This window comes from Pectinophora gossypiella, chromosome 15 (assembly GCF_024362695.1).
Source record: "Pectinophora gossypiella chromosome 15, ilPecGoss1.1, whole genome shotgun sequence".
Taxonomy (NCBI): Eukaryota; Metazoa; Arthropoda; class Insecta; order Lepidoptera; family Gelechiidae; genus Pectinophora; species Pectinophora gossypiella.
In genome coordinates, this window is record NC_065418.1 from 8,322,478 (window position 1) to 8,341,478 (window position 19,001).

General features: G+C 35.6%; 2 protein-coding genes across 2 annotated transcripts in view; one reads left to right on the forward strand and one right to left on the reverse strand.

The window, feature by feature from the left end:
• LOC126372957 (protein sprint) overlaps positions 1–19,001 on the forward strand; it is a 207,538-nt gene that overhangs the window by 21,933 nt on the left and 166,604 nt on the right. The window contains exon 2 of the mRNA XM_050018881.1: positions 14,473–14,549. Coding sequence (XP_049874838.1) covers positions 14,481–14,549 — 69 coding nt within the window. The 5' untranslated portion in view covers positions 14,473–14,480. The remainder of the gene's footprint in view (positions 1–14,472; positions 14,550–19,001) is intronic.
• On the reverse strand, positions 11,584–13,176 carry LOC126372972 (phytanoyl-CoA dioxygenase, peroxisomal-like). The gene is made up of 2 exons (XM_050018906.1): positions 13,112–13,176; positions 11,584–12,639 (listed from the first exon to the last, which is right to left on the reverse strand). Exon 2 carries the CDS (start codon positions 12,603–12,605, stop codon positions 11,799–11,801), a length of 807 nt encoding a protein of 268 aa, XP_049874863.1. The 5' UTR covers positions 12,606–12,639; positions 13,112–13,176; the 3' UTR covers positions 11,584–11,798.

Genomic DNA, 19,001 nt, shown 5'->3' on the forward strand with positions numbered 1-19,001 from the left:
AACCTCCAAACAGCCGCGCTATGGAGAACAAGGGATACGCGAGGAAAAATTACTCTCGTTACTCGCTCAGGAATTGGCGTTAATAAAAAAGATACCCGCCAGGGGTCGCTCATAAACTGCTAATACTGTGACGTAAAGTAGGAATATATTTTTTATTAAATTAAATTAAATAATACTTAATTATGAATTTCGAAACATTTTATGCAAACTAAAACATGAAATGGGCGGAGGACAGGAGTCCTAGTATGGCTTTGTAATAGACTACTCTGGGCGCCATCCCACTTGCGTCAGACAGAGTACTGCGGGGAGGAAGGCTGCCCTATTTTCCCTAAAAAAGTACCATGGAAGATGCTGCGCCAACAAGAGCGTGGCTCTTAAATTGATGATGATGGAAACATGAAATATACACAAAAGTGTTAGTAGCAACAATGTTCTTATTGCTTTAGTAGATGTCTTATTAAATGAGTTTAATGTACCTACTTAAAATGATAAAGAAAACTGAAAACAACTAACTGTCGCTGTCAATGCCATAATTCAAAATATTTTATAATATTACATAGGTACAATATTTCCTTAGTAGGTATATTATTTTCAAACCTAGCTGGTTAATGTATATAAGTACCTAATCTTAAATTTTCCTGGAAGGCACTTTGGTATTTCAAAATAAATAACTTCCTTTCTTTCTGCAATCGACATTTCAACCGACAAAATTGATCAATAAATCGACTAAAATTGCAATTATGATTAACTCGTGCGAGGAAGGTTATCGTTTCACTCTTTGGCATTGCAACATGAAAAAAAGTATTATAATAATAGTACAAAATGTTGTTAGATTCTTTAATTTTATTTAAGAGATGAATCTATATTAAAAAATCTATTGGACCAAATTATGTGTGGTTTCTAAATGTAACATTTTCACAATTTTTCTCAGTTCAGAGAGTTTCGCCTGTAAATCGTAAACCGCCCTGGTTTACGATTCGCCCCTAATTGGTACTAGAGGGTGTTGACAAACGAGCAGGCTCGAGGCGTCTAATGAGGCGCACCCTGTATCACCTGACGACCGAATAAAATGCCTATCTGCGCCATGTTACTGACGCCGATTTGTATTTCCTTTTTTTCTAACCCTGGGGCGTAAATGACAATTTTTCAAGACCAATGGATCCGTCGCTTATTTACGACCCGACATTAATTATACTTAAAACTGGATGGAGAAGAATTTAATTTAGAATTTGGGTTCGGAACTCGCTGTCAGAGGTTCATGATCTTTTTACCTACAGCATAGAATAAGGAATAATACTACTACGGTGCTAATTACTGTAGACACCATCTAATTTTACTTTAAGCTATACCTGTCATTTTCTTATCCGCCGAAAAGGAAAGGGACGGGTGATTGACAGCTGTTAATTTTAAAATTAATGATTGATTAAATGAATAACCCGGGCGAGTCAAATAGGTATTTCACTAGTATGCAACCCGTTTGACGTGTGCTGTCAAATTAATTCTCTCGGGTTACTGACCAATGTAAAATTTTCAGAGGGTTTTTTTGATTTCTGCCTAAAATTGACGTGTGAATTTGATTTTTCAAAAACAGCTGTCACAAAAACATATTTACATATTTTCCGCTTTTTCTGTTTTCCAAAGAAATTACATCTTTTTGTCAAGGAGTGTAGATGAAAAAAAAAGCTTTATCGCATTAGAAACCTAGAACCTAGAAACTCTACGTGTAGAAAAATACGTATCCCGAACTGAGGATAGATTGCACCTGCCATAATCCTGAGGTCATTTAAATATCGGCTGTGGACTGTTGGATCCAATGGTTGGATCAACGTGTCTATTAAAATCCGTTTCGGCACGTTTCATACCGTGTGTTGATCTGCGGGCAAATCCGGGTGAGTTGGTAAAGGCGCACCGGTGTCCAGGATAATCCTCTACGTGATTTGTTTCAAATTATTCAAATTCCATACAGTTCTATAGGTTTTCTGATTGGATACACCGTCTGGTGATTTGGTTTCTAATAAAATATCAATGATTTTATATAGGTATAGTCATGAGCAATATCATGTACCCACTGTCTTTAGAACCGTGTCGCACTATCATTATTTGACATTTAATGAGACTCACGGTTTAATTTGTCAAAAAAGTTAATGTGACATGGTGTCAAAGTGTCTACATATTAGTACTCGTGACCGTACATAGTGGATATCGTCGTTGAGCTTTGGTTTTTAATGTGGTAGATAAGCTTTTTAATCTTTGTTCGAATAGAAGATTGTGTTTAGCTATATATTTTTTATTAAGGTGATAGAATCTAATGATATGTTGTAGTCAAAATTCTTATTCTATTCTTATACCAAACTTACGTTCAAATTTTCTAGAACATACGATAGTCTACGTATAAATAGATAACCAATAATTTTAGAGTATTTCAGTGGCAATAACATGGCGACATTGCGACCACACCCCACCCCCACCAATCATAAACACTCATCTCGGAAAAGCTTTCATCCCTTTTATGTAAATTGGCAACGTTTAGCATGACTCCCAGGGCCGGTCTTGTGACGTTATTTGTTGAGGTCCTGCTATAATAATATTATGTGTGTGTGTGAATGTGTCCAAGTAGTCAAGCTAAAGTATCTCAGTCATCGTATTATTTGAAATTCTATAATGGGTCTTGCTTGAGATGATATTATATTATATCATGATTAGTGGTTGAAGTTATTTGCTATACTAAGTGTAAACTGTCATAAATCTATGTGATGAAAATTATGGATGTGTATTGAAAGTAAAGGACGGGGATCTTCTTTTTTATTTGTTTATCGTAACTGGTGTGTATTCTTTCACTGACGTAGTACTTGGCCGGAACGAAAGTTCCCTTTTCTGTTTGGCGATACTTTAATTGAGTTTTTGGATGCGTGTGCGTGATGGTTGTTTTTTGTCACATTGTTTCCCGATAATTAGTCAACCAAATGTATCCCTGGCCAGCATAACTCACGCACGATCGACTACAGCGCAGACCGGTACCCTTTTTGTAAACTGACACTCATTTCGTAGTCAGGAAATTGGGCGCGACTTGCAACAAGCATGCTTAAACGCTTCTAAAGGACATTTGTTAGTCGATCCGGAAGGGGGCCAAACACCACGGTGAGAAATGTCGCAAATTTTCAAATGCAAATTTCTTATTTGGATAACAAAACTTCCATCGTTTATCATTTTTGCTAAATACCTACATTTATTTATTCACGATTTTGGCAACTTTGTGTAGGTTATTTAGGTATTCTTAAATATAGTAAACTTTATACTGTTTTGTACGTGAACAATTTAGTGGGATTAGTGAGAACATGTGCTGTGGTCTGAGTCTACAAGTTTGTTAATTTGGCCGTTCAGGCTATGGTTGAGTTCCAACTAATTTGATTAAGAAATTTTAGAACTTATCCAGACGTTTCCTTTTGAATAGATTTCAAATAAAAAAAAAACCTTTGCAGATAGGTATATTCTATAGGAATTGTGAAGTTCATTTCAATTGCTGGAGGATTGATTTTACGCAGATTTGCAATATATACGACACATTTACCTATTAATCTATGGGATATAAATATAAGGTGGACAGTGCTTCAAGCACAAGCCTGACTACAAGTTTTCTGGTGATATTTGGGCTATTTTCACTTCAACAGAGTTTACGCAGTATATATAGTTTAGTACGTGTATTAACATGAATGCATTTTTAGTGTCGACTTACCACAAATTTTGACAATACAAATGACACAAAAAATCTCTTTAGGTACCAGAGTCGATGAGTCACATCTTCGTGAGTAACCTTTGCAGTCGTTAATAACCTACTTACTGTACCGTAATTAATAATGACGTGAACGCAATTTGAACGTGCCTTATTGATTTTTCATGCAATTCTGGTATTTTTCTATGTCACGTGATGATAATGTAATGTTTAGTGCAGTTCGCGGGTTTTACGCGCGTTTTCATACCCCGGAGTAATTTTAATATTTTATGGATTCCTACATGCGTGGAGATAGTACTATTTGACAACAAGGTACATTAAGCCTCTATTTGTTTGCTAATTCGCAGTGAAGGTCGGGGAGTAAGTATGTCTTAGTAGGTACTACTCAGAAACTCTCCTAGAGGCCAATCTCACTAGGACACCATGAAGGCCTTATGGTTGTCTGGAAGAAATCGCTTTAAGCGATAAGGCCGCCATTTACTAAGTTAAGAGTCTTTTTGTAATTATTTATTTTTATTTTGGTGCAATAAAGTGTATTTGTATTGGATTGTAAGGCGCCCCGCCACCGTAATATATGCAGTTGAGTTGCTGGTGGTTGATGTGAGGTAACGTTTATAAAACTGCATTTGGTCGCGTTACACGGTGTTCTAGCGAAACCGGATGATTGAAAATAGTATAAGTGAAAAAAATACGTAGAGAAGCATTTTTATAACAGCTTTTATTTATAATATAAAGCCAGTCATAGTAAGAAACAATCAAACTAAATTAACTTTATCGCTATTTATACACGCCGTATTTATTAACCAAAGAAAGACAAGAAAACAATTAATTTTATCAATTAAAACCGTCTAATTCCTCATGCAAGTCGCGAGCACTACTATATCAACAAGTTTACAAGCTATTTGCATGTCAATGCATAAATTAAGAGGGTCAACTCTTTATCGTACGAGCAGCGCAGTGACCGATGATAAATTATAATCATAATCTGTTTCCTACTCGCGATCTCACGCGCACGCAGCCACATACCTACTTGTAACTGCATACATGTTATTAGACAGAGATAATAAATAATGACAACTATTACAATTCGTAGTCGATAAGGACCGCATAAAAATTTTAGTTCCATAAGTGACCGCTAGAAATTCGTGTAACCGTGCGTATTAAAATGTGTGATGCTCCCTGGCCGGACCACTTCAGTAAGTACACAATTTGTAATAAAAAAGGTAGCAAAAATAACTTCTTATTAAAGCTTTGACGAACCAGAGCAAATTCAAATTCAAAAATATATTTATTCAGTAGGTAACATAGTTACACTTTGAATCGTCAATTTTACATAACGAACGTCTCATCCGCCTAAAACTACTGCAGCTTCTCACAACCTGTATAGCCGGGGAAAAGAAGCTGCAAGAAAAACCTCGGCACAGGGCCCTAGACGTTCTTTAAAAAAATAAAAATAAACATAAAACATAAAATATTGGTATACAATTGAGTAATTTAGTTGCCTAATATCAGTTCTCAGACAGTTAATCCCATGCATTCATATCTTCTAAATAATCACTAACTTTATAATAACCTTTTTTGTAAAGTTTTTGTTTAACTACTGTCTTAAAACAGTTGAAAGGCAAATTCTGAATGTCAATGGGAATCTTATTGTAAAAACGTATACATTGCCCCTTAAAAGATTTAGTAATCTTATGTAATCGACTGACTTGTAAAGCAAGTTTATTTTTATTCCTGGTATTAACAATGTGCCGATCGCTATTTTTTGCAAATAATCCTATATGTTTTTTTACATATATTAAGTTTTCAAATTCTTTAAATTTATTTCTAAGTGACATCTTGGGTCCCAATTTGTAAATCGCCCGAATGGCTCGCTTTTGCAGAACAAAAATGCTGTTCATATCTGCAGCATGACCCCACAGCAAGATGCCGTACGACATTAGACTGTGGAAGTAGGCAAAATAAACTAATCGCGCGGTTTCTACATCGGTTATTAAACGAATTTTTTTGACCGCGAATGCTGCTGAGCTGAGCCTTTTGGACAACTTATCAATATGAGGACTCCATTGCAACTTAGCGTCCAAAGTAATTCCCAAAAATACAGCAGTATCCGTGAGGTCCAATTCCTTATTTTTTACAATAATAGAATCGAGGGGCCTACTAACATTCGATAACGTAAAATAAACATATTTTGTTTTATTTTCATTAAGTAGCAGGTTGTTTACAGTAAACCAATCCACTACCTCTGAAATGGCGTTGTTTACATCGTCAAAGGAATCTTGTCGTCTCTTTACTTTAAAAAGTAAGGAGGTATCATCTGCAAACAGCACCACCTCATGTTTTACAAGACTAGGTAGGTCGTTTATGTAAACTAGGAATAGAAATGGACCTAGAATTGAGCCCTGCGGGACGCCTATAGTGACGTTAGATCCACACGATCTGGAGCCATGCACATCAACCCTCTGAACGCGGCCACTAAGGTATGACTCCAAAAGAGCGATGGCTTTATCAGTTATTCCATAGTGACGAAGTTTCGCGATCAAGATATCATGACGAACGCAATCGAAGGCTTTGGAAAGGTCGCAAAAGACACCAATAGCATCTTTGGACTCCTCCCAAGCTTGAAAAACATGATTTATTAACTCAACACCAGCATCGGTTGTTGAGCGACCCTTTGTGAAACCAAATTGTTTATTAGACATTAAATTGTTTAAATTGAAATGTTGAAGTAATTGCAGTAATAAAATTTTTTCAAATATTTTACTAAGCGTGGGTAGTATAGATATTGGTCTAAAATTAGTAGGGTCAGAAGTACTACCAGCTTTAAACAATGGAATGACTTTACTGTGCTTCATTAAATCTGGAAACACACCATTGTCTACACATTTATTAAATATACATGATAGATAGGGAGCTATGCAATCAATCACGGAGTTAATGACTTTAACAGAGAGACCATGAAGATCTGCAGTCTTTTTGATTTCTAAAGATTTAAAAGCTCTTAAGACGTCCCTAGGACTCACGTGTGTAAATGTTAGTTTATCTACTTTGGACGTATCTATGTGCTCCCTTACAAGTGATTGAGCGAGTGCAGGAGATGACTTCAAGTCCTTGGTAGTCGAAAATGGAATGTCAGTAAAGAATTTTTCAAAAGCTTCAGCAACTTGCTTATCATTTGTGAGTAGTTTACCGTCAATTTGTAATTGATACTCGAGATCGCGTGCTTTGACTTTCCCAGTTTCGCTATTAATAACTTTCCAAGTCATTTTAATAATATCTGAGCTACCTTTAATTTTACTGCTAACAAACATTGCCTTCGCGGTAACGCAAACACGTTTGAAAACTTTTGAATACTGTTTTACATAGTCGTGAAAAGCTACGCTATGATTGTATGTTCTTTCTTCGTAAAGTTCATACAACCTGTTTCTACTCTTATAAATTCCTACCGTCGCCCAGTCACTAAAAATTGGTGTGTCTGCTTTCTTAATTGTTTTTGCCTTAAATACTTTATTAAATTCCGATTTTGTTAGATTAAATAGGGAGTTATATAACAAATTTGGGTCATCACAGTAAGGAAGTTCTGGTAAGGAGAATGGGCGAATCTGGTCCAAGAACCTCCACTGATGAGACTTATATGTAATGAAAGCTTATGCTTTCTCTATGAATCTGGCAAAGTTCTATCAGATTCTGTCCCGGGGTTCTTTTTTTACGGCCATGTTTGTCCTGGCTAAAAATGTGATAAAATACAGTGGGAGCTAAAATCGACTCAAGATTTGTTGCTGGATAACTAAGTCTACATAAATAATTATGTATCATATTGTATATCATTTTAAAGAGGATCTTTTCTAAAATCCGAAACATAAAAAAAAAACAAAAAAAAGTCTTTATATAAGCGAATTATAGTCAATTTTCATCTGCAGCGCCATTGTTTCTCGGTAGCTAAGTTCAAGTTTCATGCCTTTTACCCCTTCCAAAAGTATCTTACCGATTTTTTTTATATTGCTTCCGGAATTTGATCTGAGTGATAATAACAAGAAAAATAAATAGACACCTCTCCGATAGAGACCGCCTAAGCTATTGCCTATTGCAAGAAATCGTCATCATTAGCAAGTCATTACGGTATTGCATATTATAAGCTTATCAGCAACTTGGAACTTGGTCCAAGAACCTCCACTGGTGACACTTGCATGTAATGATAGCTTATACTTGTCCTATGATTCTGGCAAAGTTCTATCAAACTCTGTCCTAGGGTTTTTTTACGGCCATGTTTGTCCTGAGTGTACAGTAGTGGACTGCAAAATCACCTCAGGATTTGTTGTCGAAAAACTATTTAACTAAGTCTATATACATAATTATATATCATAATGTATATCAATTTTAAAGGGGAAGGTTATCAGAATCAGCAACATAAATAAAAAAAAATGCATTAAGTATGTAAACGACTTTTAGCCAACTCACGTCCGTAGCACCATTTTTCTCAGCAGCTACGTACGAGTTTCGCGCCTTCCAACCTTTCCAAAGAAGCCCAATCATTTTTTCCTTCTTCTGATATTGCATTCTTAACCTGACAAGTGACAACAACAAGAAATAAAATAGATACCATTCCAATAGAGGCCGCGTAAGCTATGGACCTATTGCAAGATAACGTACTCAAAGGCTAGTCATTATAATCCAACACACTAACATGATTAGAATGCGGGAGGACGCAAATGTAGTATGTTTTCTTTCACCACAATCTTGTTTTATTAATCCAGGCTTATATCTTGTCTTATAAACAATGCCGAATGGTACAACAAACGTATCGTAAACGTAAGGTTGCCTGGTAGTAATTGCTACCTTGGCAATAAAGCCGCCTTTTGCACCAGTTATTGCCTGAACTTGTTTAATAAAAATTAAAACACATAATAACGGGTTCTTACCGCGTTTAAATGGGGATATGAGACTCCCGATAAACGCCGATCCATTTAAACGCGGTAAGAACCCGTTATTATGTGTTTTAATTATGATAATAACCGCGTAAACTTAAAACATTGTTTAATAAATGTGTTTCTTTTGTATACAATAGAGTCATTGTATTGCATCTTGATTAGAATGACTTATTTCTTGTTTCTCTCGTACTAAGCTGTATACTGTTAGTGTTAAAGAGACACATATTTCGTCTCTTTCGCATAAGGCGATGTACTACATTTCCTTCCCGCCGCATTCTAATCATGTTACATCTGTTGGATTATAATGACTAGCCTTTGAGTACGTTATCTTGCAATAGGTCCAATAGCTTACGCGGCTTCTATCGGAATGGTATCTATTTTGTTTCTTCTTATTTTTTCATTTTTTTTTCTTTGTTGTCACTTGTCAGGTTAAGAATGCAATATCAGAAGAAGGAAAAAATGATTGGGCTTCTTTGGAAAGGTTGGAAGGCGCGAAACTCGTACGTAGCTGCTGAGAAAAATGGTGCTACGGACGTGAGTTGGCTAAAAGTCGTTTACATACTTAATGCATTTTTTTTTATTTATGTTGCTGATTCTGATAACCTTCCCCTTTAAAATTGATATACATTATGATATATAATTATGTATATAGACTTAGTTAAATAGTTTTTCGACAACAAATCCTGAGGTGATTTTGCAGTCCACTACTGTACACTCAGGACAAACATGGCCGTAAAAAAACCCTAGGACAGAGTTTGATAGAACTTTGCCAGAATCATAGGACAAGTATAAGCTATCATTACATGCAAGTCTCACCAGTGGAGGTTCTTGGACCAAGTTCCAAGTTGCTGATAAGCTTATAATATGCAATACCGTAATGACTTGCTAATGATGACAATTTCTTGCAATAGGCAATAGCTTAGGCGGTCTCTATCGGAGAGGTGTCTATTTATTTTTCTTGTTATTATCACTCAGATCAAATTCCGGAAGCAATATAAAAAAAATCGGTTAGATACTTTTGGAAGGGGTAAAAGGCATGAAACTTGAACTTAGCTACCGAGAAACAATGGCGCTGCAGATGAAAATTGACTATAATTCGCTTATATAAAGACTTTTTTTTGTTTTTTTTTATGTTTCGGATTCTGGAAAAGATCCTCTTTAAAATGATATACAATATGATACATAATTATTTATGTAGACTTAGTTATCCAGCAACAAATCTTGAGTCGATTTTAGCTCCCACTGTATTTTATCACATTTTTAGCCAGGACAAACATGGCCGTAAAAAAAGAACCCCAGGACAGAATCTGATAGAACTTTGCCAGAATCATAGGGAAAGCATAAGCTTTCATTACATATAAGTCTCATCAGTGGAGGTTCTTGGACCAAGTTTCATACAAAAGTGCCCATTGTCATTTGATTGACATATTATCTTTGAATTGTTCTAAACGACTACTTGATATGGGATTGCATGTAACATCCTTTTTCAGTGAGCGGTCAACAAATAAGTTGAAAGATATTTGTTGACCACAGTGATCTGACTTTAATTTATTAATTATTAATTTATCACAAGGTTCTAAGTTACTAAAAATATTATCGATACATTACGCGGACTGTGACGTGATTCGGGTTGGTTCTGAAAAAAGATTTACAAGATTATAACACAGAAATAAAGATTTGAATGTAGTACTTAATGAGCAATTTTCCAGAATATCAATATTAAAATCACCGCAGACGATAACATGTTTGCTTTTATTACATAATTTGCATAAAGCTTCATCAATAACTTTCTCAAATAGATCATAAGATGAAGCGGGGGTCTGTATACGCTCAATACAATAAGCCGGCTGAGTTCAATACAGGCTAGCTCAACAGTTCGCTCAACTGAGAGACTTACAATATCCGTTCGTTCCTTATATTTTAAACAATTACGTACTAATATTAATGAACCGCCACGGATAGCCGTCTCCCTGCTGTACGAGCTGGCAACCTGGTGATTATTGAAGCAAACGAACTCATGTTTTTTTAGCCAATGTTCAGTTACGCACATAATATCAAAACAATTACTGTTTAAAAAAAGTTCAATTTCAAGTTCCTTGCCCAATATTCCTTGTATGTTTTGGTGTACCAGGTTGATTACATTTGTATTTTTCTTATTGCATTTTATATTTAATATGTCCTCATTTAACTTACTACAGCCAAAGTTTTTCTCTGTTGTCATTAAATTTAATTTAAATTACAAATGTCAGAAATAAAAATAGGCTGCTCAATAGGAGCAGACGCGTTAAAAGCCAACGAATTGGCTGATTCTTGATTATTGAGCATAGGAGATACTTCGTGAATGAGAAGAGTTTCCGCTCTTGTTTTCTATGTCCTTATTACTTGATTACATACTAATTTCTGAGACTCACGGTGAATTGTATGGCCCGGCTGGGGAGAAATACTCCCTTTTGACATTCAAGAATTTTACCCTTTTCGCTACCATCATCATCGCCGTTTCATACCAGTGAAAAAACTATTTCATGCCGTCACCATGGGCAACAAATTTATTTTTTTAGACCCTAATGAAACAGACAAGCCCCGTATTTTACCTAACATAGAGTTAATAAATAGTTAGGGCGTGTAGAATTAGAAGCTTGGTTCTACATGAGATATGATAACTTTTTGGCATTGCGATCGATATGATTTTGGTTGCGTAGCTTTTGGTTGCGTAGTCAGCACTCACGAGGTGTCTACTGTAAAGCAAATAAGTTTTGAACATACTGCGTAAACCAGCGGAAACTCTCATGAGTTCTCGCTACTCTGTAAATACTTTAATCTCTTTACATAACGACACAACGATTTTTTTCTTGACCTTTCCTCTACGCCTTTCGAAACAAGACTCACAAGAAATTGATAAAAGTCAAAATAAATATATTGGTAACGTAAAGTTCATCAATGTTATAATAAAAACAATACAAATAAATTGTTAAAGATTAATTGGTGTCTGTTTTTGATAACATTTAACCTATATATTGTTTTAGTACATTAGGATATTATTGACGTAATGCAACGATAATAGAATAGGGATTACAAATTAAACAGTTTGTATTTACTTATCAGCAAATAACAAGTTAACATAAATTAATTTGTCAGGCAAATCAATGTAGGAACCTTTCGCTCATATGAGCTTTTCTGTTGTCGTTGCTTCCTCTCAACACCCATCCTTGACCAGGACTCTTATGGACATCCTCTACAGGTTCATCTTCAGCTGCCATCAGTTGAATGAGAAACATTCGTCTAGATCTTTCCGACACGTTCCTATAGCTACCATGAAGCAGTAGATACGAAAACACGACGATATCACCAGCTTCACACTCTACAGGCGTCGCTCCTTCTATAGGATACTTCTTCGGGTCCATATAATGATAGGTATGGTCAATACCATCACCTTTGTAGCCAACATCTTCAAGAGGACCGAGTTTGTGGGACCCGGGGTAAACGCAAAGACCACCATTCTCAGGAGTAGCAGGGTCAACACATAAGAAAGCAGCAACCATGGAATGTTTCTTGTAAGGAAAGTAGTGGTAATCCTGGTGCATTAGGTATGGAGCTCCTCTACCTGGCGGTTTATCGTGGGCCTTCGTGTGATGAAGAAGGATATTAGGAGTACCCATAATGTCTTCTAGGGCTTCTAGCATGTTGTTGTTATGGAGGAAATGGGCAAATACTGCACTATGGAACTGTAGATTATGGATGGAGTGTACTGAGTATTCATTGTTTTCAGCAGCTTTCTTCATTTCGTTGCCTTCCCAAGCCGCTTCCATGCCAGGGTTGTTCTTCAACCTGAATATTCTGTCATACTCCTTAGATATTGTTGCTAGTTCTTGCTTCGTGAGAATGTTCTTCAGTTTGATGAAACCGTTGTCTTTCCAGAACTGGATCTTTTCTTTTGTCAGTCGCACCATTTTGTTTTTATTTTTACTATTGATTTTTCACAACCTGCAATAAAAACGATATTATGAATACTCCTGTAACAATAACCTATCCAGTTTATTGTCTTTTTCACTTTTCTACCAGTTTCAAATAAAACCTTCTATGTGGCATTAATTAAAAATCTCACTAATTTAAGAGCCATGCTCTTGTCGATGAAGCATTCATTTTCCATGCTACTTTTTTAGTGAAAAATGGAGCAGTGGTTTCCTTCGTGTCTTGTGCCCCGCAATATTCTGTCTGACGCGAGTGGGATAGAATGTAAAATCGTTTTTATTGAAATGTTATATCATTTAAAAAAAAAAAACTCTTAATATTCATGCACGTTTAACTAATAATAAATAAGACAGGGACCCAGGCCTCTCCAGCGTACCAACTAGGACAAACACTGTCAATAATATTAGTGATATGATAAACAAATGACGATAAAGGGAAATAACTTCAAATGTCTTGTTATTTTTATTATTTCGATATTACTTACCTTATTAGTAGGTAAAATGAGATGTTACGCGACTAATACTCTGCGGACTCTGCAAAGGAAAGATTACTATAAGCTTATATACCCGTTCTTTATCAATAACTTACACAGATAACCCTTCCCACTGTTTATGTGAATATTATGGCAAGTATCATGCGATCTTGATCCATGTCATATCTTCATGGTTTAAATTTTCCGTAACTTTGATAGTCTTAGAACTTATGGCAATTTTTCAATTTGTTGAACCTAATTCTTATATGTTGAATATGATATTATCTGCATGTGTTACATAAATAAGAACGGAGGAAACATTTTGCAGTAGGTATCAGGGTACTTTTTCATTTGTATATTATATGAGACAAAGCGCATTCCCGAGGAAATAATGCGTTTCGGAGCTAGGTATGTGACCTAACCTAACCTGTAGTGGGCTGGTATTCTCTTGGCGGAAGTTCAGACAGGCAGTCGCTTTAAATCTTCAGATTAGGTAAGTGGACCCCGTGAAGAATGGAATGACGCTAGATGATGATATATATGAGAAATTTTATGATTCTGACTCAGGCTGTTTCAGGGCGGAAGAAAAACTTGAAAGTGCTGGATGCTCTAGGTAACTAGATGATTGAGCAATGAGCAGTCGAGTAAGTTATGATGCATTACCGATCGCTTATCTCATCTAGGATGCCTCGTGTGTTACGAGTGGAAAATAATATGCTATTATAATATAACTTCTTAGGAAATGTGTTTGTTAGAACATTGAATATGAACGATGATTATTATGATTATATTTAAATTTGAATGATTTAATTATTCAATAGAAAAACAGTAAATGTAGGCAGGTACCTACATCGCGTTTCTTGTACTTATTATCTCGGCGTTGTGATCTTTATAGAGATTTTTGTTACCAAAATATAAATCAATTATGTAATATCTATAAATCTTTATTTAATTAGATCTATGTGCAATGTTTCTACAAAACAAAAAAAATCAATCGCTGTTCGATTGTCTTGCTAAAACTCGAAAACGGCTGAACAGAATTAGCTGATTTTGGTTTTGAAATGTTTTTTTAATCCAGGAAAGGTTTAAACGCTGAGAAAATATGGAAAAATTGCTTCAAACCTCAAATTTCATTAGGATAGGTACTATACATATAGATAGTGATGTTTCTTTAAATTGCAATTAAATACTAAGTGCAGAGTACTACCATTAGTACTTAGGTATATTATTATTAGGAGCTTTCAAAATACTGTTGTAGAAATGTAACATAGTTACCAGCGTTTCCCGATATTGCACATATTTCTCGAGTGTAGAATGTAGCTAACAAGCTTATTGTTCGATGTCAATTCAATGCTGATTTCCTTGGTTTTCAGAGTGGAACATGTCGAACATCTGCCAACGATACATCAGACGGCATTGCGACGAGAGAAATGGAGGCTCCTACATGAAGGTAACTAACATTTAGTCATACCCGATAGTAACTATAGTAACATAATTATACATAAATAATCATACCTATGTATAACATACCATATATACATTAGGTAGTGTGTATAGGTTCGCATTTGACTACAATCTTACCTATTGGTAAGTGTTGATGTGGCCAAAGGTGGGACACGCTCACATATAAATGCAAATTGCGAAAGTACCTGTGACTGTCCGTTACCGTTTCACTGCTACACCGTTACGTATTGATTACGTTTTTTTGGTCGGACCGATTTGGATAAATAGATTCAGCAGGCCTAGCATGCTATGTAAACGCGCCGCGACGCGACGCGAGATAAAATAGGGTGCTTGGTACACGCGGCTACCGGCACATCACCTATTTTTCCAAGATGTCACTCTCCAAAAGGAAAAATCTAATATGTATATGTTTATTATTGTATATTGTTTAAAAGCAAGAGAAGTGTGTCAGGATCGAAGCAAATGGAATTCTATAGTCTCTGCTTACCCCGGTGGGAAATAGGCGTGAATTTATGTATGTATGTATGTATTGTTTACAGAAGACCCCAGACAAATAAAAAAACAGACACCTATTTTCATAAGAAATGAGAAAATTGATAGATTTTAACATTATTTGTGTGACATACTTTTCATTCAAGTCCCGAGCAAGGCGATACGTGAACGAGGTACCTTAACTCGTCTGTCAAATTTGACAACTTGCGCTTTGACATTTATTCACTCTACTCGCGCCGTTAGCGTACTAGGTTTGCAGGGGTGGACTTATGTCACATAAGTGGAACTTTGGGTCGGCCCGTTGCCCGATAAACAGAGCCAAACTAGCATACATTCGACGAAATTAGTGTAGATTGTTAGTATTACAAGTTTACGTTCACCACAACACTACACGGAGCTATGTTTATTTTCGTATATCAACTGTGTTTATTCTCTTTCATTCAATGATAGCTGTAGGTACGTTAGAACGATAAAATATGTGATTGATTTATATTCCTCCATTTTATGCTGGTTTGAGGGTAAAGAAATACACTGAACGTGTCCAGGAAATCACGTGATAATACGAGTATATCTGAATGTGAATTCAAATCGAACTTATAAAAGTCAAATTCAGTGGTTTAAAACTCGTGCGGGAATTCAAATTCGCGACACCCTCTTACTGTTCCACAACTTTAGGATTTTGTATAAAAAAATGCTTAGAGTTGTGCCAGTCAGGTACTAATAACAAAATCGATCAATCATTAAAATAGATGCACTTACACACGATTCAATATAATTCCCTTTCAAACCATACATGAACACAACGGCTAGGTAGATACTCAACACACAGGACATGTAATTCCAATAGATGCACTTGACATTTCCATTTCCTGCCCCGCGATGACCACAGTGAGTGACCACATGTAGGGAGATAGGGATTGAAATCATACGACTGTTTAATACGATTTTGTGGGGTTTGCTTCTGTTGTGAATATTGATGGTTCAGTAATTATAGAACTTTATGGCTCATGTTTAGTTAGGGGTGAAAGAAAAACAAAGAATTATGTATTTCCTGTCAGTTGTTTAAGGGTGCACGCTTGGTCGTATTTTGTGGACTTAAGTGTAATTTTCATTAGTATTTTAATAGTTGAAAAGATTATTTTTAACTTCACTAACCAAATACTTGACTAGAAATAAACGCCTACTACGAACGTTATAGCAAACACGTGTAACTTACCTACTCGGAACTGTTTTGTGTAGGCGCTGCAAATATTGTTGTTATTGTGACCTTTTATGAATGTTGAAGATATTATTATTTGCTAAAAATAGTCAATAATAATAACGAGATATGGAAACGAAATACGTAATAATATAGATCTTTCTGAGATTCATATCAATCATAATAATATATGTAGTAAAAGCTAGTATATTTCGTCAGTTGGAGAAGTTTATTGCTCTGTTGACAAGCCAATTTAAAATTTTGTAACAGTTCAAGGAGCAGAAAAGATGATTGCCATTTTTTTAAAGCTTGGATGTTGAAGTAATACAAATGTCTTCAATTTAAATCTGAAGATGTCTTAAAAGAAAATTAAATAACGTCGTTACATCAAATAACGACAAACTTTGGAATTAACGCGACTTGAAGACGGAAGAAGTCACAAATCCAATAATATTGAAGACTGGAACTCGTAGGAAGTTCACAAAATGATCATTAAAAGTTTGCGATGAAATGATGGAAATTGCCCATTAAAGGGCAGGGGTCGTTCTGGAACAAAAATCTTCAAAACAAACACCCGAATAAGGGTATGAGCGGAGAGATTTTAATTAGTGGCTTTTGATAAATTCTTTAAGGCGTTTTAAAAAATGTGTTATAAAAGCTGAATCAGGTATTGCTGAAAATGTAAATCTATTGTTATTGTGGAATCAAAGTAGAACGTTCAAAAATCAACATCAGAACGTTTTTATAATGAACAATTCACCCATCCAAACGCCAATAAAGAAACCCTTGATGTTAATGAGGCACTTTCCAGGCTACGTTCCCCAAAACTAACATAGATGGCTCTGTTGAGATTTAACGTGATAATTACCTATTTTCTCACAATGTAATGTCTGAAGCATATTATTCTGTAAATATATTTGTTGCTTGATATTTGGTTCCCTATCCATCCATAGGGAAGGCCCGTGCCCCAGCAGTGGGGACGTTAATGGGCTGATGATGATATTTGGATCACATTATGTATACAATTATGTTGCTACCTATTGCTTCTCTTTATTTTGATCAGAACAGTAATGGGTGGAACATGTGATTGTGCCTGGGTGTAATAACAAATGTCATCATTTATACTTCAAAAAAAAGATAAAAGATGCATGTCTGTTATCCATGAAATTAGAAGTTTTCCCGAAGGAAAATAATAACTACGTCATCTATACTGTTTTTTGAGGAAAAAAGCCTGGAAACTCCCCCATTAGCGATTCGTTTGAGTTGATAATTGTCAAAAAACAAGAACTGAGTCTTAACTGAGTCTATAGTTGTGGCATTTATCGACTTTAAATCGTTTACCTATCGGGCAAGTTTCACTCTCACGTTTGTTCGTATGGCGTCGATACTCGAACAAAAGGTTTGCAATAAAGTTTGGTGTAGTTAGTGGTCTAACCGTCTAACCGTCACTGGCTGGCGTTCAATTTCCGAGAGCGCAAAGCGGCGCCGGGCGTCGCAAGCATTTGTTCCACGGATAACGTATCCACCATAGAACTCCTGTACAACTTTCAACCCAAAAATACGTACAATAAGATCTCTAAAAACCCTTGATGTGCTTTTGGCCGTATATAAACTCGCGTAGGTACTAATATTACACGTACCTTTTTTCAATTTCTTACTGTGATAGTAAAATTGTGGTGATTAAAGATATACTTTTCTTAAATTAAACGTTAAGAACTGATTTGAATTGTCCAAAATAGTGTTAGGCTGTTTGTTAATTTTATTTATGAAGTAGTACGTTTGAGTTTAGTACGTTGGGCTCGCCACCCATTACGTTGGTCTAACAGAAAACTCGGTGAATCGTAGGTAATTATTAAGTTCATCTTATGATCTTCTTCTATCGTGTGGATTGTAAAGTTGATGGCCAACCTTACCAACGCTGATGTCCGGTTCATCTTGCGATGGATGTACGTCTAACTTAAGTAGAAAGCTTGTGTAACGTCAGGTATGTTTAATCGATATTTGTTTATCTCTGTTAATTCTGCGACTTGTGAAATTGTTAAGTTATCGACGGATAATACTTGTAATTAATTACCAGGTAATAGACTAATTTCCATTTCTGCTAAAAAACCTACTCGAGTCTTACTTTTATTTCACTTTGACAAAGCAAACTTGAGTAGATGCAGTAGAGAACAATCGGTGCTACGGGAAATAACAAATGAAAGAGCAAATCTAGAGGAGGCTTTAATAAAAAATCCCCTTATTTCCTGATTGTGGACCGCGAGGGGCATCAGTGCACAACTTTCTTCATTTGCACCCGACAATGCTGCTGTTGAAATTATTTGCGTTCGAAAAGTTCACATCTGTATCGCTGTTTTGTTCGAATGATATTCTACCCACGTTATGATTTTACGATTTTGATAATGGGATTTGTTTGAAACAAAATTATCATGTAAGTACTTATTTGATTTAAATGAATATACTTCCCTCTTATTCAAGTGTATATACTTTCTTGCAATTGCGTAAGAAAATATATACACTTGAGTAAGAGAGTATAAACGTTATATATATAATATATGCACTACTTTATAGCTAAACAACATATACAGACCAAGTTACGCAGTGTCCAATGAACGATCATATGTTAGTTATTGATAATATTACTTTTATACTAATGAAAGAAGAATATGCCAATATCGAAGTAATACGGTCTTTGGGTATTATCCCCCTTGTCACATTGACAAACAGTTGTGATTCATTTTCTTCTCC